This window comes from Oryzias latipes, chromosome 10 (genome assembly GCF_002234675.1).
Source record: "Oryzias latipes chromosome 10, ASM223467v1".
Lineage (NCBI taxonomy): Eukaryota > Metazoa > Chordata > Actinopteri > Beloniformes > Adrianichthyidae > Oryzias > Oryzias latipes.
Window position 1 is genome coordinate 3,704,369 of NC_019868.2, and position 20,770 is coordinate 3,725,138.

General features: G+C 45.3%; 2 protein-coding genes across 4 annotated transcripts; one reads left to right on the forward strand and one right to left on the reverse strand.

Moving 5' to 3' along the window:
• The first annotated feature begins 2,346 nt into the window (after window positions 1-2,346).
• Window positions 2,347-12,642, forward strand: srp72 (signal recognition particle 72). Its single transcript, XM_004084978.4, has 19 exons — window positions 2,347-2,495; window positions 2,806-2,926; window positions 6,072-6,192; window positions 6,332-6,475; window positions 6,546-6,657; window positions 6,726-6,757; window positions 6,899-7,023; window positions 7,101-7,158; window positions 7,332-7,463; window positions 7,549-7,677; window positions 7,999-8,071; window positions 8,152-8,216; window positions 8,287-8,382; window positions 8,507-8,610; window positions 9,876-9,953; window positions 10,072-10,209; window positions 10,297-10,334; window positions 11,789-11,948; window positions 12,039-12,642. The coding sequence occupies exons 1-19, from the start codon at window positions 2,396-2,398 to the stop codon at window positions 12,214-12,216; spliced, it is 2,004 nt and encodes a 667-aa protein (XP_004085026.1). The 5' UTR covers window positions 2,347-2,395; the 3' UTR covers window positions 12,217-12,642.
• Window positions 12,643-13,969: 1,327 nt separating this feature from the next.
• On the reverse strand, window positions 13,970-18,778 carry hvcn1 (hydrogen voltage gated channel 1). 3 transcript variants are annotated; one of them, XM_011493345.2, is made up of 7 exons: window positions 18,586-18,778; window positions 17,947-18,161; window positions 15,925-16,029; window positions 15,628-15,859; window positions 15,406-15,518; window positions 14,604-14,694; window positions 13,970-14,518 (listed from the first exon to the last, which is right to left on the reverse strand). In XM_011493345.2, the coding sequence occupies exons 2-6, from the start codon at window positions 18,118-18,120 to the stop codon at window positions 14,638-14,640; spliced, it is 681 nt and encodes a 226-aa protein (XP_011491647.1). In that variant the 5' UTR covers window positions 18,121-18,161; window positions 18,586-18,778; the 3' UTR covers window positions 13,970-14,518; window positions 14,604-14,637. The 3 variants fall into 3 exon arrangements, with proteins under 3 accessions (XP_011491647.1, XP_011491645.1, XP_011491646.1); XM_011493343.2 differs by having other exon boundaries at window positions 13,970-14,694; XM_011493344.3 differs by having other exon boundaries at window positions 13,970-14,694; window positions 18,581-18,754.
• Between the last annotated feature and the right edge of the window lie 1,992 nt (window positions 18,779-20,770).

Here is a 20,770-nt window from a genome sequence, read left to right on the forward strand (position 1 = left end):
ATTTCCTACATTTGCTAAAAATTATTATTTTTGGTTAAAAGCAGGTTATGGACTTTAGCATAGATGTCCTAGTATAAATTATGACATCTATTTTAGACCATTTAAAAGCCAGCAGTGCACATCCTCCCTTAAAGTTCATTATAAATATAGGTAAAAGGGGGATGATCTGTAGACTCCATTTCTATATCACCAAAGAAACTGTTGACCTCAAAGTTAAATCTAGAACGTCTGTCAGAGAGAATTTGATAAATAACTTGTTGGGTTTTTGTGGAAGTTCACCTTAAAAAGTTTTTCTTTTCTTGCAGTGTTTTTTGGAGAAAGATTTAGTAAGTGTAAGTCCCATTCACACACGTGCATCAATATACTGATGGCGGCTCTACAGCCCTTCACTGGGGCCAACCTATAAACACCAGAAGCAATTCTATGTCAGGTACACGTGACGTTGCAAACCTCTGATCAGAGGTCGACCGCTCCACCTCAGCACACATAAATGTATGTCATCTATTTTAAAAAGAATACTAACAATAACTTGTAAACACCAAACCAAAAGTCGTGCAGACTTTTAGAAGATCATTTGAACCATGTTACAGTTTTTAAAAAGGTTCCTTAGAACAGTCAACATCTGCTGCTTAAGGACCAACATTTTTAAAAGGTTTAACAATAGGAACTTTTCTGACTTTTTTATCCCAAAAATAGTGAAATATCCCCTGATTAATACATTTTATAACCAAAGTTTGGATTTTTAATGACTTGGCAGAGCAAACACTCTAGGTCATTTCCAAGTTAGTGTACAATAATTCTACCCAACATTTACAGGTCCCTGTAACATTTTAATTGTGATTTGCATTTTTGTAATTTTTTGCATGTCTAAAATAAGTTTTATCTTTTGTGGTATAGAAAAACAAATCCTAACAGTAGCTTTCCTGAGGACATGATTCCTTTGGAGCTGACGTTTCAGTTGGGACCTCTCCTTCTGGGTCGGCTGCTGTTCAGCCACTGCAGCTCTAGATGGGAACCTGCATCACTGCTTAGCTGTGGTGGAGCGGCCCCCACCTGTGAGGCTGCATTTGGCTGGTCATGCGGCTGTTCACAGAGAGGGAGGTTCCAATTTATTAGCGTTTCCAACATCTTGTTTTGGTGCTAAGCCTATTTCTTATTTCTCATTGTCTTTCCCCATCAGTGAGGGGGTGGGAGATGTGAAAGAACTGGGGGGGTTGTGTAGGTACGGGGAGGGGGTCCCCATTTTTATCTTTATTTACTTATTTTTGGGCTTGTTTAGTGTAATTTTCATGCTTGTTTTTATATTATTTGTTTTGTTTAAATGTAAAGCACTTTGTGTTATACTTTTATATGAAGAGTGCTTTATAAATAAAGTTTGATTGATTGATTTATTAATTTCATATGTATGCCCCAGAAACAGTATCAACTGTATATACAACCATGGAAATTTCATCTACAGTCTCAGTAAATGTAGCAGTGTCTGCTAGCTGGCTGATAACATTTTGACCTCTTGCTTAATGAGATGTGATCCCTCTATATCCAGAAGAACTGAGTCACAAGTCAACTTGAAACAACACATTCTCCACAGTGTTCTTTATGTTGTCTGTAATGTATAGTAGGTCTCATAGTGAACATCAGTAAGCAAACAGCGTAAAAACAGTCATGTAGCATGAGTACTTTTTGTCGTTGAGCATTTGATGAACATGAGGATTGAAGTTTAAACCCAGACTGAAGCCTAGCAAGAACCAGCTGTGCCAAACAGAAATGAAGTCCTGCCTGCAGCTGTCTGTTTTTCTGAAACTCTTCCCGTCATTACAAAACATGAAACAGCTCATCTTTTTAACAACTATAAAAGTGCAAATAAAGAAAAGCAAAAAACATGCAGTGTTTATCAGACAGTCAGAATATCTTTAAAAAGTGATGTAAGAAAACTGCATAAGAATCAAAAGATGGTGTAACTGTGCGACTACTGTGGTTGCAATCTGATTAGAAAATTCCCATTTCACGTGAAATTGCAGGAGTTACCCTTGAGGCTTTGAACAGACATAACTGAAAAGAAAAAAGTTACTTGACCAAAGAAAATTTTTTTCTTTCAGTCGTTCGTTCATTCATTCATTCCTTCAATTTTTTGTTCATTCATGGACTCATGGTCAAATCAATTAAAAAAAACACAAACGCAATACAAAAAGTGCAGGTTTAAAAGCTTGAAAGCGCTTTTTATTTTTTAGGGAGCTTAATTTTTGTTATGCATAAACTTCTAACAAACACAAAGTTCAAAGTATGATTATTTGTCAGGATTTACACAATAAAAGCTTCAAAAAGGAACTTTATTTTGACCATAGGCTTTAACCCGGAAGTGAACGCTCAGTCTTCCGGTAGTCGTCCATTCATCATCATGGCGAGCGGGGGCCCCTCTGTGGCCTCTCTGTGGACCGAAGTGAACCGCTGCGGGCAGAACGGAGACTACACCCGCGCCCTAAAGGCTCTCAGTAAAAGTGCGTGTTTGTGTGTCGGTCTGGACGCCGCGCGCCGGGTTAGCTGTTAGCATGTGGCTAAGTGAACTGCTTCGCTTTCGGTCAAATGAAGCAACGACCTAAGTCCTGAACAGGTTCCGCGTTTAGCAGGAACCGTCCTCCTGCTCCTCATTGTTTCTGTTTAACACCCATCACTAAGTTCGCTCCGAACTGTAGCCGGTTCTGATCTAGTCTGACGTGTCCCTAAGCTGGCGCTAGCCCGGGTCAGCCGGCTGGTGGCGCCGTCACCTCACTGACTCACTCACTGACTCAGGTGTGATACTGTTTGCAGTTCTGCAGGAGACCAGAGATGACGTCACGGCCCTGCACTGCAAGGTGGTCTGCCTGGTCCAGAGCGGGAGCTTCAAGGAGGCGCTGAACGTGATGAACACGCACTCCAAAGTGCTGGGCAGGTACATGTCCTCACCTGGACGCTGTTCAGCCACACGCATGCGCATTCAGCTGGAAATAGTCTGTACTGCAACCCGTCAGCAGAGCAGTCAGACGTGATCCGGCATCACTGATCCAGACAAGAGTTTGGACTGCTTTCATCTTTTGTTGTTGGAAAAGGGACATGCTTATGTTGGAGGCTGTTTTATTTCAGCACAGGATGGAGCTCCTTATGGGAACGTCCACACACAGAGAAGGCTGAGGGTCAAGAGAAACACCGTTACCTGGCTGATCGTATAGCATATAGATAGAAAGTATTTTTTTCCTTCCACTCCTGCATCTTCTAAGTTCTGTCTGCATCTTTAATCAACAGATTCATTGAAGACATTGACGTTCACAATCATCTGTCCTGTTGATCTGTGATCATATGCAAATGTTTGCATGGTTACGTCTGCAGAACGGGGTTTGACGAGCTCAGAAAACAGATGGTTTACGCTCAGAGTGGGGGGGTGGGTGTCACAGTGTTTAGTGGCCCTGCAGGTTGGCGTTTTCCTCATCTGACACGCTTCCTCCTCCGCTCCCCTCATGTTTGTGAGTCACCTGATCACAGTCTGCAGTAGGAGAATTGGAGTGAATGATATTAGGATTAGATGTAATTAACCAATCGGCTCCAACGACCTTAGCTATGGCCAAATTCCTGAGTAGTGAGTCACTACATGCATTCGCCATTTCGTAGTGCTGTCCGAATCTACAATTCAAATATCGAGTGGCCTAGAAATTTCCCAGAAGTCTCTGTGAAAAACCAGTGGGCATCAGTGCTCACTAGATTGGTGAATATAGACCATAATGCACTCCGTGTGAACAATCTTTGCTGAGAAAAATGTGTTTAAATGTATTGAATGTATGTATTAATTGACTGTATGTGAGAAATGGACTGAGTGACTCCTCCTCCCTGGCGTTCCAAACAGGAAGTAGCGGCTGGTTCCAAAAAACCAAAATTCCATAGACTTCTATAGAGATATCAACAGCTGTTACTCATTTATTTGTCCGAATAACTATTTTCACTCTGATACTTTTTTTTAAAAACATTTTCTTGATCATCGGCAGACTTTTTTTTGGTTTTTTCTCCATATTTTTTCTGTTGTTTACGTTATAAACTGAACAACCAGGGGCCTGTTTCAGAAAGGAGGTTAAGTGTAAACTCTGAGTGCGTTAACCCTGAAAACAGGGAAACCCTGGGTTTTCCGTTTCAGAATGGGAGGTTTTTAAACCAGAGTAAACAGAGAAAGTCAAACCTGTTTCTGAAAGAGAGGTAACTTATACTCTGAGTCAGTGTCCATGGTTACTTATGCTGTGAACCTAACCTGGTCGGGAGCAGGTTTTATTCTCTAAACTCAAGGTTTCTGCCGGTCCCCTCCCCTTTTTAAAGACGAAGCGGTATTTTTCGCTTTAACCTTCATTGCCCAATTTTCCGTCACACAGAGACGGTCTAAGTGACAAGAATGGCTTGTCCTTTTTTAGGAGGACGAGGAGGCTGCATTAATTCGTAGAGAATTACATTTACGTCGTGCGAGGATTTTGAGACCTAGACTTGATTTTTTGTCATTTCCCCATACGTTTTTGTTTGAGCGTTACCGTTTTTCGTTGCAATCAATTACATATATACAATGAAAACAACATTAGATATCTATTGCTATGTAGATGTTTCATATGTCAAATATTGTCAACAAAGCCTACATCCATGACATGCTCACATTTTACCTGCTTGAATTATGTTTTTATACTTCATTTTTAGCTGCTGCCATGATCTTTTAATTCCTGCAGGATTGCATCTACGTGAAAATTAAATCAGGGATATTGAATTAGATTAATGTAACAATTACTTTTTGGAAACACAATTTGCTAGCACTGCTTACTTTCTTAATCCCGTATAAACCTATACCACTTGATCAATACAAGGGTAGACAAAAGTTCACTTTTAAAAACACAATTGCATGTATTAATATTAAACTGACCAACGTTTGCAAGAGGGGAAGGTTAACAAAAAAAGCCCTCTAAACATTACCGACGTTAAATGCATTCCCCCCCCCATTGGTTCTTGGTTCTGTACACTATGCAGCATTTCATGCAATTACACCAGGAATAACACTTCAAAAGTACACCTTAATATCGCCATTTTTTATTTCACACCTTACGCTATTTAAAAAGTTATTACAGCCAATATTTTATAACAATGATTTAAATGCAAACTTGCGCATTAACTTGAGCAGCTATGTTTTCCACGCTAACTGTCTCTGTTTTGCAGATGCAGCGGTGTTGCTTTTCTTCTGGAATATGTGCTCATATTCACTGTAACTCTGCAGCAGCACGTCAAGTTCAGCTGGAGAAAAATACGCAGACCTCTTTTTTTCCACGGTTGCCATGGTGACTCGTAATATCTGCGCTCCATTGATAATGGCTTCTTCCGAATCAGTCCACTCAGAGTTGATTGACCTAACTCCGATCAGCTTCTCTGAAACAGAAAACTCAGAGATGTTAATCTCTCGATTGACCAACTCAGAGTTCAAGTTTAACCTCAGAGTTGGTTGAACCTCCTTTCTGAAACAGGCCCCAGGTGCCTGAATAAAAGTAGGGGATCGAAACATTTGACTGACTCCCCTGAGCCCGTTTTCAAGTGAAAGGGGCGTGACCTTTCATCAAGCTCACTTCTGATTGGTGAGTGTGGTTGACGCAGAAGCGCTGACTCAAACCAACACGGATCAATCCCCTGTCACTGATGTCTGGCGCCAACATGGCGGCGTCCGTACCATGAAAAAAATGGAGACTGAATCGACTTCATACAGTTGGAACCAGCAGTTAGTCATTTTTTATGGATGGGATCACACTCAGTCGGTCCAGTTCTCTTGTACAGTCAATGATCTGCAGGCCCCTTCCCCCAGTGCCCACCTCTGTTTCTGGACAATAGACTCTTCCAGTGATCAAAAAGAACATGTTTTTCTTCAGAATGTATTTCTGTCGCTGCAGCTCTTAGTTCAGGTGATGGAATCCAGACTGATGAGACTTTCAGGCTGATCTTTAGCAGCGCAGACTCAAACAAATAATGGTTCTTCTGTCAGACGCAGAAGACTGAGGTTTCCGTTCTCAGGAGATGTCTGTTCTTCTCCTCAGTGATGTGGTGTTTGAGAAGGCGTACTGCGAGTACCGCCTCAACCGGGTGGAGAGCTCCCTGAAGACCATAGAGAGCGCTCCTGAGCAGACCGACAAGCTGAAGGAACTTTATGGTCAAGTGGTGAGGCTGGCGTTTGTCACGATTTGTGTTTTTGTGTAGCTGGTTTGATTCGGCTGCTGTGATTCCTGGTGATCGGTCCTTTCAGCTCAGATGCGTTTCTTCTGCCGTGCTGCACCTGATGTTGCTGCTCTGTGTGCAGTTGTACCGGATGGAGCGTTACTCGGAGTGCAGGTCTGTGTACACGGATCTGATCCGGAACTCTCAGGACGAGTATGAGGAGGAGAGGAAGACCAACCTGTCTGCTGTGGTGGCAGCCATGAGTCAGTGGGAGCAGACGCCCATGGTAACCTGTCGTCTGTGTGTTTTGGCTTTGGGGAGATGTAGTGATGCTAACCCCCTTGTGCTGCTCACAGGAAGATCTGGGTCTGTCTGAGGTGACCTACGAGCTCTGCTACAATGCTGCCTGTGCTCTGATTGGTCAGGGACAGCTGACCGAAGCCCTCAGCAAACTGCAGCAAGCAGAAGGTCAGTTTGAGTTCATCTGCTCTGACAGAAACGGAGACTTTGGTGATTGACGTAGCTTTTCTTTGCAGAGCTGTGCAGGGCCTCGCTGGCAGAGGATTCTGTGAGTACCTCTGTTTTTATGCTTAAGTGTGGTCGTCTTTTCTCTGAGCCTTTTGCTGTTCTTCATCTTGAAGCTGTAGTCTTCCATGGGTCATGGTCCTCATGCTGGGAGGAAAAATGTTCTTCTCGTGAATCGTTTCAGGACATGACGGAGGAGGACGTCGAGTCCGAACTGGCGGTCATTCACTCTCAGATGGCTTACGTCATGCAGTTACAGGGCCGGACAGAGGAGGCGCTGCAGCTTTACAACCAGGTCATCAAACTCAAGTAAGTCTGGCTTCCGGAGGCTCGTTCTTCGTTTGTCTTGATGTTGACGGACTGACGGGGATCTCCTGTGATTTCAGGCCGTCGGATGTTGGGCTGCTGGCTGTGACGGCCAACAACATCATCACCATCAACAAGGTAAGCGCAGTCTCATCATCATCGTGATGGATGCTCCTGCATCAGAGCTGTCTGTGCACACGCGTGTTCACGGCTTCCGTCTGTGGAAGCTGCCATGTTGAATTTAGGAAAGTAGAAACTGCTGCAGGTTGGGAAAACAGAAGTCTCACCTGGTGGAACACCTGTGTCCTCAGGACCAGAACGTGTTTGACTCCAAAAGGAAGGTGAAGCTCACCAGTGCTGAAGGTGTGGAGTACAAGCTGGCCAAAAAGCAGCTGCAGGCCATCGACTTCAACAAGGCGCTGCTGGCAATGTACACCAACCAGGTACGGATGTCTCAGTTGGTATTTTCTTCAATTCTGCTGCTGTTGTGGCTCCCCTGAACACATCTGTAAACGCCTGTGTCCTCAGGCCGACCAGTGCAGGAAGCTGTCCTCAAGCCTGCAGTCCCAGAACCCGAGTCACCCACTGCCGGTCCTCATCCAGGCCGCCCAGCTGTGCAGAGAGAAGCAGCACGGCAGGGCCATTGAGCTGCTGCAGGTGAACATACAGCACCCCCCCACCCTCTCCACGTCAGAGGAACGTCAGTCAGACCCGTCCTGCTCCAAGAAGCCCTTCTGAGATGGGCATAATCCTGTCTCTGCAGAGATCCACTGCAGTCGTTTTATTTCCACAGCAGTTACTGATGAATAGAATAAAAACTGACAGAACTGCAAACTAATGGTTGGAAACTACAGAAGCCTCTGCTAACAAGAACAATTCAGATGTAAAGACAAAGTTCACATTAATGAAGGAAAAAACCCAAATGGACACGAGTCCTGATGAGTTCAGTCATTCAATCTGGATTTACTTGTTTTCCAGCATTTTCTCGACCAGAACCCAGAAAGCGCCTCAGCGATCAAACTCACCATGGCCCAGCTGTATTTGGTTCAAGGTTTGAGACCCCCCCCCCATTAAAGCCAACAGTTCGACTGAGTCGTGTGGACCAAGCTCCTTCCTCTCTCTGCTTTTCAGGACATGTGACCAAAGCCTGTGACGTCCTGCGCTCCATTGAGGAGTATCAGCACAAAGCCGGGATGGTGAGTGTGTGAGCAACCGTGAGTCTGCCGCAGACCTCCGGCCAGCTTCTGAACCCTCTGATGTCTGCAGGTTTCTGCTCTGGTGACCATGTACTCCCATGAGGAGGACATTGACGGCGCCATCGATGTCTTCAAGCAGGCCATAGAGTACTACCAGGCAGAACAGGTGTGTCCTGGTTTACGCCTTTCCATCTCCTCCAGCTGTTTACTGTTGCTTTAGTAGATAATTAGGAGAACCACTGCAGGCATTACAACCATCCCTGTTCTCCGCTTGACCTGTTCCTCCACAGCCTGGATCTGCAGCACACCTGGCGCTTGTGCGAGAAGCAGCCAACTTCAAACTGAAATATGGCCGAAAGAAAGAGGCCGTCAGTGACCTGGAGCAGCTGTGGAAGTAAGACTGTGTCAAAGCGGACTCAGACATGAACACACGCAAGCTCATGCACAGACATAAACCCACGCATGGATGTATGCGCAGACGCAAGCTCATGCACAGACATAAACCCACACATGGATGTATGCGCAGACGCAAGCTCATGCACAGACATAAACCCACGCATGGATGTATGCGCAGACGCAAGCTCATGCACAGACATAAACCCACGCATGGATGTATGCGCAGACGCAAGCTCATGCACAGACATAAACCCACGCATGGATGTATGCGCAGACGCAAGCTCATGCACAGACATAAACCCACGCATGGATGTATGCGCAGACGCAAGCTCATGCACAGACATAAACCCACGCATGGATGTATGCGCAGACGCAAGCTCATGCACAGACATAAACCCACGCATGGATGTATGCGCAGACGCAAGCTCATGCACAGACATAAACCCACGCATGGATGTATGCGCAGACGCAAGCTCATGCACAGACATAAACCCACGCATGAATGTATGCGCAGACGCAAGCTCATGCACAGACATAAACCCACGCATGAATGTATGCGCAGACGCAAGCTCATGCACAGACATAAACCCACGCATGGATGTATGCGCAGACGCAAGCTCATGCACAGACATAAACCCACGCATGAATGTATGCGCAGACGCAAGCTCATGCACAGACATAAACCCACGCATTGATGTATGCGCAGATGCAAGCTCATGCACAGACATAAACCCACGCATGGATGTATGCGCAGACGCAAGCTCATGCACAGACATATACCCACGGATGAATGTATGCGCAGACGCAAGCTCATGCACAGACATAAACCCACGCATGGATGTATGCGCCGACTTAAGCTCATGCACAGACATAAACCCACGCATGGATGTATGCGCCGACGCAAGCTCATGCACAGACATACACAGATGTATGCATATGAGCGCAAGTTCTCAAGAAAACGCATGTGCATACATCTAAAAGTGTACACAGACGTATGCACATGTCTGTGTCTGCAACATGCACAGTACATGTCATACGTGTGTGCGCACATGTGTGCATGCACAGATGTATTTGCATGCAGACATATGAGCACGCAGACACGTGTGCATGAACAAACACACACATGTGCTTGCTCAGACACATGTATGACACACATCTCAAATTAAAAGGACTGCAGCCAGCATGTTGTATCAGAACCACAAAGGCAGCAAACTAAAGGCCCTCTTTGTGCAGTGAGACTGACCCAGAGCTTTGCTCCTACAGACAGAACACCAAGGACGTGTACACACTGGCACAGCTCATCTCTGCATATTCTCTGGTGGACACAGACAAGGCCAAGGCGTATCCTCCTACCTGTACTCCTGATTTTAGGGAACCTTTTCTCCCTCTTAATTGACAGCCCTGAAGCAAGCTGGTTCATGTAGGAACATCAGTTTGTTTCCTTAGCGCTGCCCTGCAGCTTCAGCAAACACCTGCCATCCGCAGACGCAATGTCCTTTAATGTGGACGTGGACGAGCTGGAGAACTCGCACGGTGCCACCTACGTGAGGAAGAAGGCCGCCAAAGTGGTTGGGGAAAACCTCCCCACAGAGCCGGGGTGAGCTTTGCGCCGTCCGCTGCCGTCTTCTGTCAGAGCCAGCCCCCCGGCAGAAGGAGCTCATGCTGCTGTTGTCCATGTTTACAGGCAAGCAGAGGTCAAGAAGAAGAAGAAGAAAAAGAGAGGTGAGAGCTGCTGTTTCTGTAGCTCAGGAAGAAAAGTTCATCATCTTCATCAGTTTCTTGCAGGGCCTTAAAATCTGCACATATTCAAATCTACAAAGAAAAATCCAGTGTAAGGTTTTTTTCAAGCGACCACCTTCAATGAATGGTCTGCGTAAACATGCATAACTGCGCAGTTTGGGCTTCTGGGTTCAAAACTGTCACGTTCACTTGTCGCTATGCAAGTTTTGAAGCCTGTTTTTGGGGTCTCTGTACAAAACTCCAACCAGGTTGGGGACTCTGCTTCCGTTGGGAGGTAAAGGTAGCTTCCTTTCCAAAACATGGAAGTTCAAACCGTTCTAAAAAGAACGAATAACTGCAGGTTGTGCCAAATCTTCTGTATATCGGAACAGAGCTGTGAAACCTGGAGCATGATTTACCAGATTACGCTCGGCTGGCCCGGGGAGGGCGGGGATCGATCCACCAACCCTTCGGTTCTTAGACGACCCTCTCTACCGCCTGAGCTAAACTGCCGCCTAGTATCAGTGCTAGCATCAGATAGCGACAGGCCCCTGCGCTAAAAGCGCATGCAAAAACCCAGGTTCAGCGTGTTCTTGAACGCTCCACGTCAGTCTCAGTTGCTCCAAATTCACAACTGGTGTTGAAAGACGTTTAGAAGGAGGAGCTTTGAAGAACACGGTAAGACGTGACCACAGGAGGCCTCAGAGGAACGTGCAGTCACAGCTCAGCTGCAGACGTGGTTGATGCTTGTAGATTACAATGACATGAAAGGATTCTCCTGTATGGGAGGAGCTGCAGCCGTTCACTGTGTGGGATCTTCAAATATTGGTTCACAGCGGTTGATAAACCAGACAAATCGCGCATTTTGTGCCACAAGCACCAAATTTGCCCTGGATGTACCTCCCTTTTTTATTTTAATAACCTTTTCTGCTAATATGGAAAGCATTCAAACATGGGTCTGAACATTTTTGACCTCTTTTAGCACCAAAGTATCCAGGAGTGAGTTTACTGCTGGGTAAAATATACTAATGCGGTCGAGTCAACCACTTTATTTTTTTTAATACTATTTAACGTCTTGTTCTTAGCATTCTTTCCAGCTTTGGTGAAATGGACCCTAAATTTTGTCCAGAGTCCTTTAAAACTTCAAAAAAACTTTAAATCCACTGACTTTACCAATACTGCCTCCAGAAGGCTGAAGATGTCAAATCAGACGCGATGAACCTGTTGGTTGTTAACTGTAAGTCTGCTCTGCTCAGTGCTGAAAGCACAAAGCAGTTTTCATGAACTGGAAAGCTTCACAGAGATCTGACTGTAGAGCAGGAACTACCATGCTAACAGAATTTAACATGACCTGTCTGGAGAAGAGGAACATGGAGCCAACATTCCTGATCAAATGAAACATGAAGCTCTTCTGGAGTCACGTAGCTTTTAAATCCGACTCGCCCTCTTCTTTCCAGGAAAACTTCCCAAGAATTATGACCCCAAAGCGACGCCCGACCCCGAGCGCTGGCTCCCCATGAGGGAGCGCTCGTACTACAGGGGCAGGAAGAAGGGCAAGAAGAAGGAGCAGGTGGGGAAAGGCACGCAGGGAGCAACCGGAGGAGCTTTAGCAGACCTGTGAGCAAACTACACTCACACACTGCAGCTGAATACAACTGGATGTAAATCCAGGAACTTCATCACTCACGTCTCCTTCTCTCTGCTCAGGGATGCCAGTAAAACTGCCAGCAGCCCCCCCACGTCCCCTAGACCCAGCTCTGGGTCAACCGCCGCCCCCTCTGCTGGCGTGGTCCCCCCTCGACAACAGAAACCTTCGTCCTCTGGGGGCACGCGCAAGAAGCAGGCTTCAAAAAAGAAGAAGGGCGGCAAAGGAGGCTGGTCGTGATGACCTCCAGCTTTACACACACACACACACACACACACGTGTGTGACAGGAGCACATGGAGGACTTTTCTGCAGAGCAGCTCTTCATGTTGGAGCTTCAGTATTCTCATCTCTACGACACAAGTGGTTGTTCTTTACTTTAAACATGTATCAGATCATTTTAAAGAAATATCATTTGTAAAGTTATGTCAGATCATTTTCTGTGACCGCACAAATAAACTGTCATCATTTCAGTCCCATTTGGTTTTTAAATGCAGAAAGCTCAAATGGTTTTTTTTTTTTTACTCCATCTTCTGCTCACGTTCATCAAGTTCAGCTGCTTCTGAAGGTTTTTGATTTTCAGTCACTCTTTATAAAATGTCTCTCTTGAGGTCAAATGTGTTTCAGGTGGAAGTTTGCTTTAGCTGCAATAAAACACTAAAACATGGAGGCTCTTTGTTTCCATCCATGCAACAACCAGAAAAGTGAGGCAGCACCTTCATGGAGGACGAGCCTCACTTGTGCAGGGTTTGCTCCAGCAGGGAGCAGAAAATAGGAGGTCCTTCCAACTTCCTTGCTGAGATGTTCCTGAGATCGGCAGCAGATTCTGTGGTTAGGTGGCTGAAGCAGGTGGAAAAGGATCTGTCAGATCCAACTGGACTTTGAAACGAGTCCAAACTGGGATAATGGAAGACGGGAGGTCCGTGTGGAGGAGGAGGTTCCTGTAGTGAAGATCATTTCTCCATGATCACATCTGCAGCTGCACAGCACTTTAACCCTTGTGCTATCTTAGATGACCCCCCCCCTTCCATTGACGTGTTCTCCCTACCATGACAAAGGTGGATAAAGGTGGAAAGATTTCATGTAATCCATAGACACCAGTGAAGATCACAAATCATTGAAGAAAAAAGGTTCAGAGCACTGTCTAGTGGGTCTAGATCAGGGGTCGGCAACGTTTACCACTCAAAGAGCCATTTGGATCCGTTTCCGAAAGAAATGAAACCACAGGGAGCCGCAACACTGGTTTTGGCTATATATCGCCATAGTTCATGAGTAGGATGATGAAAACAAATTTGCTTTGATGCAGACTCCTTTCTTTTTTTTTTTCTTCAAATCCAGTAACCCAATAAAGTAAATTAATTTTATGGATGACAACTAATTTTTATTAAGAAGCAGCTATTAGTTTGTTGCGGGTCTGGAAACACAAGCAGTGAGTCTAAGCCCCGCCCCCGCCTCGCTTCCTGTTCACATCCTTTGCAGCTCCAAGTTGTTTCCCCATCGTGCAACCCCCCTACAACGGGTTCTACACAGAAAGCGCAACATACGGTCATCATAGCAGACAGTTGACAGGATAGTAGGGGCGCCCTAAGGCAAATTTAATTAATTTTACTTTTTTTGGGGGCGCTCATGTGATCACGAGATCGCCACTGGCTGTCTTTTTAGAAGAGCTTTCCATCCCACAACAGACCCTGGTCGTCTTCACAGCGGAGACACGCGTGCTCTCGCTGCTCTCTGCCCCCTTCCTCCTGCCCGCTCCCACAAAAATCTTAGAACATGACAGTTATTTTACAAAATCACCTAGAGCCGCAGCACAAGGGTGAAAGAGCCGCATCCGGCTCCGGAGCCGCAGGTTGCTGACCCCTGGTCTAGATGACCCAACTCCCAATGTTAAAGTGCCTGGGATAGCACAAGGGTTACACTCACTGTCTGGCACATCAGGATCATTACCAGAGCTTCATGATGACATGTGAAGCGGAAGAAGAAAGGCAAAACCATGACCTGAAATATCAGGATTTTATTTGGATTCTTCTGACCACAGAGAACATTTCAGACTCTAGTACGAACGTTTTCTGTAGATCTCATAACAACATTGGAAAGAAAATGTGAATGAAAAGAGCAGCTGAAACCTGACAGAAGTCTAGGATAGAAAAGCAGTCAGGGTTCAAAAAGGTCAAACGTTGATTTTAAACCAGTACTATGAGTTTCTGGCTGCAGAACCAACCAGAACCAGAACACCTGCTTCATTTGTCTTCATGAAACAAACCCAAAAGGGGAGACTTTCAGAATAAAAGCCTTTCATGATGAGTGCATTAAACAGACCTTCGAAATGTCATCTCCACACAAGATCTGATGACTGACACGTGCACACTCACAGTCACGTGCACATCTGGACCATCTTGGCAGTTCTGGTTTATGATGGAGGGGTTCTGTAAAAAACGAACTTTGCTGTGGTTCTGGTCCTGGTGTTGCTGATCGACCCATCAGCAGCTGCTCTGCCCGGATACAGGAACCACCCCGAAGATGCTACATAGTGAACGGGTAATCTGAGAGATGGAAGTTCAGATCACCACAGCTGGATCAGCACGTTATCTACAAAAACACAATATCCCAGAAGAGCAAAGGACTGACGGAGACTGGATCCAGAGCTGAGGTCCTCGAGGAGCTAGAAGTCGATCTGGTTTTCCTTCAGGATCGCCTTCAGTCTGTGGTTCTCCTGAGTCTGACAGAAAAGAACCGCAGAATCAGAACCACAATGGAAACACAGATGCCACATGCTCTTCATCAAGAATGCAGTTACGATGAAGATGATTACTGTCCATGCAGGGATAGTGGCTTCAGAAAACACCAGCAGTTCAGTGTAACCCTTGGGCTATCCTAGGCACTTTAACATTGGGAGTTGGGTCATCTAGACCCACTAGACAGTGCTCTGAACCTTTTTTCTTCAATGATTTGTGATCTTCACTGGTGTCCATGGATTACATGAAATCTTTCCACCTTTATCCACCTTTGTCATGGTAGGGAGAACACGTCAAAGTAAGGGTGGGGTCATCTAAGATAGCACAAGGGTTAAATGAACAGCTCAGGAGAGATCCAGAAAGTTCAGAGTTTCAGATGGAAGCATCATGTGATTTTCCAGAACTGCGACTTCTCTGCACCAATGAGAACGATCAGACATGTGAAGAACATCCTCAGCAGAACCAAAGTTCTTTATGTGTCTTCAAAACCACTTTGGAGAGGACGGGTTTATCAAAGCCGACATTCTTCCCTCTAATCTTCATGCAAATCTGAAACGTTTCACAAAATCCCAATTTACCTGTGTCTGTTTTAAGAGTAAAGAGAGCTGCAGTCACATCACACGATAAAGAAAGGTTCTTTCCAAAGATGGAAATTTGGTACAAAACGATGAAAGGAAGGACATTAAAGAAATCACCAGATCATCGCAGCTCTTCTGCAGCTCCGTCACTCTCTGAACCACGTGGTCGTAGCTCTCTTTCAGCTTATGGATCCTCTGGTCCGCCCGATTCTTCACCGACACCACGATCCCTACAACAGCAACACAACCCGGCTGAAGGCTCCATTTAGAAGAAGAGGGTGGACCTCTTCCTCTGGAACCATGTTTTCTGCGTGGAGGTCTGCGGAGAGTCCCACTGACCGTTGATGATTCGGGCCACTCTCCAGAGTCGAAGCAAGATGAGGAGACCCATCCCATCGAAGGCATCCTCGTGAAAGATGAAGACGATGTCCAAGATGAAGGACACCACCACCACCAGACCATCAAACATCTCAAACTTGTGGTGGAAGAACTCCAGGCGGAAAGCAAACAGCTTTCCAGCCAGCTCCATCATGAAGAAGGTGAGGACGGCCAGGCTCAGATAGTGGAATACCTGACCACCATAAACCCGAGTTAGTGGAGGTTTTCAATCACCTGCACTGTGAGAAGGAAGTTCACCTCAGGAGCAATGTGGCCATGATCCAGCTTGATGACGGACAGGTCAATGAGCAATTCAGCCAAAACGAAGCAGGCGTCCAGGATCACCAAACACACCACAGCCACCTGCAGACACACAGACAGCCTGACAACCTCATTCCATCTGTACTTGCAGTTGCGCTTTGTGGCCAGCAGGTGGCCACAAATGTTCATTCCTCACTATGAACAACCCCAAAGTGATATTTTGAACCGTTCAAACATTTATGAGCATTCCTCTAAAAAGCACCAGCCCCTCCCAATCCACAATTAGGAGTAGGTTCTCACATTGTGACGTAGATCAATGAGAACAGCCGCTTCCAGGAAGAGTCTGAGCTGCCAGCACCCCCCCAGGCTAACACATACACGCACTTTTTAAAATTGTCCTTATATTTCATTAAAAAAGTAAGTAAAGTCTTTAGTGTGCCGACGGTAATATGATCATATTACACACACACGGTACATATAGTTTTCTCAGAAAGGTTTAAGAATAGCATGATATAGACCTTCTAAATAAAATGTCACCAGGCTGCTGTTTCTGTGGTGTCTATAAAGTTTTTATTGACTTGAGTCTGGATGGGAACAGATGTTTTGTGTTTTTTTAAAGCATAACCTTTGGTTCCCACATGACCCTTGATAAAGAAAACAACAGAAGGAACAGAAGCAGTGACGGACAGGAATGACCCGAGTCAGCAGTTTTTTCAGGCAGTTCTCTTAATGTTTGGCGGCAGCCTGTAGTCCACTGTGTTCATGTGCAATAGAATAGATTTTTAGAAAAATCACATCAAATACCATAAAAGAACTAGGTTTAAGATCAGCTTTCCCCATCAGATTGTTTGAAATCTGATGTTGGTAATTTACTACCGTTAATCTAATGTAAATAATCTACCAACGGTAATCTGGTCAAAGTGATGTAATCCAAGTATCTGGTGCAGACAATCTACTACACGTAATCTAGAAAGAGTATTGTACCTTCGCTAATGTATTGCAGTAATCAATTCAAGGTAATGTTCTGCAGGTAATCTGATGTGTGTAGTCTACTGCAGGTGATCTACTAAAGGTAATCTGCATCAATTATCTAATGCTTGTTTTTGCTGCAGGTGATCTTCAGCAGTTGACCTACTATATCCAATCAGGTGCAGGTAATCTATTCATGTAATCTGTTGCAGGTGATCTGATTCAAATAGTCTAAAACAGTTAATCTACTGATTGAAGATAATCTGTTACATGTAATCTACTGCAGTAATCATTTTCAGGAAATATATTGAGTGGTTATATGCAAGTAATCTGGTGCAGATAAACTACAGAAAGTAATCTGCATAATAATCCACTGCTGGGAATCAACAAATAACCAGATGTGGATAATCTAATTGACTTCAATTAATCTGCTGAAAAAAGTAATCCAATGCAAGTAATTTGGAACAATAGATTTCTGCAAGTCATCTATGATGCAAACAATGTCCTGCAGGAAGTCTGATGCAGGTTGTACTGAAGGTTGTTGTTGTTCCCCTTTCAGCATATCCCTGCAGGGGTCGCCACAGCGATTCCGCCTTCTCTGATTCGCACAGGTGGGTTTGCAGAGAGTTTTTACAGCGGACGCCGTTCTGGACCCAACCCTGTACTTTATCCTGACTGGAAGGGTCTCCACATGGAGACCCAGACTTGGGGCCCCCATTGTGGCTACATAGTTAGGGGCAGTAGCATGAAGTGGGATTTTTGATCACCGCGGTGATGAAGCAGCAGGAGTCGCGGTGTTGAGGTTAACAGTTTTGCAGTCACCACTTACCCGATGGGCGAGGCCAAGCAAGGTCACCTGCTGATCTCTGATTCTGGACCTGAGTCTGCAGCTCACTTCCTGCTCAGCCAGAGCAGCTTTTTTCTGCATCTGAGCGTTTCTCCTAACTAAAGACAGAGGTTTTCTTTTGCCTTACAGATTCTGTGTAGCTCAGGAGTGCCAGACCAGAGCAGACAGATCTCTGAAGCTTTCCTGCAGACAGACGCTCTTACCTGGAAGCGCTCAGAGACGTAGAGTCTCTTCAGAGCCTCCCTGAAGGTCAGAGATGTTGGGAAGAGTCCTGAAGCTGGACTCAGATCTTCGCTGACTGCATGCAGCTCCTCATCCTCCCACACCGTATGATGCTTGTCCCCCACCGTGCTGAAATGCTTCAGGTATCTGGACATGGCAGCAGGCTGGAGATGGCTGGCTCAGGAGTTGACAGACCCTGCAGGGCGAGAGCAGAGATGGTCTGAGCAGATCAGGTCCTCCACGCCGCAATCTGACACCAGCCTCGTTTCTTCACGTGTTGGACAATCACAGACACTTCTGCTTCTGGAAGTTTCAACATCTTCTGAGGAAAAAAAAGAGGAACACCCCCACAACCACCAGCACCCCTGAGGAGCGCGCCTTTCCCTCATAAACAAGGCGCAGACTCAGACCAGGGCTGCGGCCCGGACCTGAAACTTTTCCGCCCAATCGAGTTTAAAGTTCTGAAAACCCCGTCAAAAAGTTTAACAAACAATCTAACAGAGAGCAGACACCGAGGGAAACCAAGCAGAGCTTGTTCCAGCTGCAGCCCCAGGAGATCGAGAGACCGAGAGAAGTGGAAGGAAAACCGCAAAAAGTCTGGAGAACGGGACAAAACCCACCAGCGTGGAGTGGACCCACGAGAACCGTCGAGCTTCAGATTCCACCCGGAGTCCAGAGGAATGGAGGACAGAGTGCGGCGTCCGCGGGAACTCGTGATGAAAACATCCGTTTCTGCAGCGACGCGTTTCCCTGACCCTGCGCGTCTGCGCCGTTCCGCTGCGCCACGCCGCTCTGCCGCTCTGCCGCTGCGGACTGGAAGATAACAGAACCCAGAGGAATCAGTCCAGAGGTGGAAAACGGCAGAACTCGTGACAGAGCTTCATCTTTTGCGGGATCATTGTGCTTTGCAGAGATTTACTCATCGGAATCAGACTGGATCCATTTGGTCTCCAGTTACTGTGAGAAATGATGGTTCTTTTCAACAATGATTCGATTTGATATGTATGGTTGCAGATTCGATTCACTTTCAATACTGGTTCATTTGAACGATCCGATTCACTGACCTCAAATGGATCCAGAACATCTTTATCTAAAACTTCCACCAGTGTGACTCACAGAGAAATTCCTGCTACTGAACAGTGAAGTTTTCCAGATTCTTGGATTTCTTCCAGATCATCAAGTGGAAATGAAATCTGTGTCCAAACAAACAAACAGGTAAACTAGAATGAATGTCAAATCCATTCACGTTAGTTTCCTAAAGTTCAGTCCACTGATGTTTTTCCACATTCAAAGAATCCAAAGGGAACAATCTTAGAACATTCTAGACATTGGATGGTCACATGACTTTATTCAAAGTGTTTCCACACATTGAACTGTGATGATGGACTGATCATTTCTTGATGACATCACGTGTGTGTGTCTGCTGTGACGCTTTTGGTCATTTTTACATTAGAGTAAAATAAACCTACTGTCCCTCAATCCAAATGTTATTTTCCAAGATCGATTCATTTATCGAATGATCTAATCCTACAAATTTTTTGGTCGATTCAATTCTGCCTCAGACAGATCAATGTGGTTGAATCCTAGGCATAGAAAACGATTAACTGAAGGTAATTTCAGATACTTATGGAAAGACGTTAAAGCACTCCCACCACCTCTCAAAGGCTTGGAGAGAGAAGCCCCTTTGCTGCAGTCTGTAGACCGAGGCGTGCCGTAATGTGGGCGGAGTTAAAGGCTTTGAGGCACGCCCACAGCATGTGATTTTTCATCACAGTTTCTTCAGTCAGTAATGATCTGCTCTGTTAAGAAGATTCTCTACGTTCTCAGGTGCAGGTTGATTGTGGAACCGGTTCTAGATCATGGAATTGTTTTCTGGTGTGTTCGTTCTCTCAGCAGAAGCAGACAAAACAGAGGTGAAAAAAAGAGAAGTGCATTCTCTAGTCTAGTGCAAAATATGAGATACATTAATATGAGATAAGAGCCGTTTATTTTGTGATCCACACATCACAGTTTCATTCAGTCTGCCTTTCTTGTTCTTGTAGCAATAAATAAAAATGGCTGTGGGTTTAAAAAAAACCTCTTAAAGCAGGAGTGTAGGCTGCTTATCCTAAAATCAAAATAATGAATCTTTTAATGAATTAAAAAAAATGTAAACGATGAGCCTTTACTTTTTTAATCTCAGAATACACTCCTGAATCCGGAAGGAGGCAATATTGCATTTGGAAACTTGTAACATGCAAAGAAAAATATGGCAATTGCGGTGACAAAGAAGAATTGCATTCAGTGGGCGGAGCGGAACATGTTTAACTCCGCCCACGCTTAACCACGCCTCAGTCTGCACAGTGCAGCCAGGGGCAGTTGGAGAAACTTGTGACTTTTCCAGCTTCTTCTTTTCTCAATGCTGGAATGATCAGCCTGCATGTTTGTCGTACAACAGACATTCCTCTCATTTTATATTGCCTCTTCGGTGATTCAACCGGTCACAGCTTACGGTTGTTCTCACTGAATGATTCTGCTGTAGGTTTTTCTCTATTTCCATATAAAGAGTTTTTCTCTCCATCCATCCATCTTCAGAACTCGCTAACTCCCTTTTGGGGTCGAGGGGTAACTGGAGCCAACCCAGCTACTGTTAGCTGAAGGCGGGGTACACCCTGGAGAGATGGCCAGTCTGTTGCAGGGGCATAAAATCACCGCACAATCACATCCACACTTAAGGCCAATGTAGTCACCAATTAAAACATGACTGTGTGGGCAGCAGTCTAAGCAAAGACCCAGATTTCTTCTTAATTCCTAGTTTAATGAAAA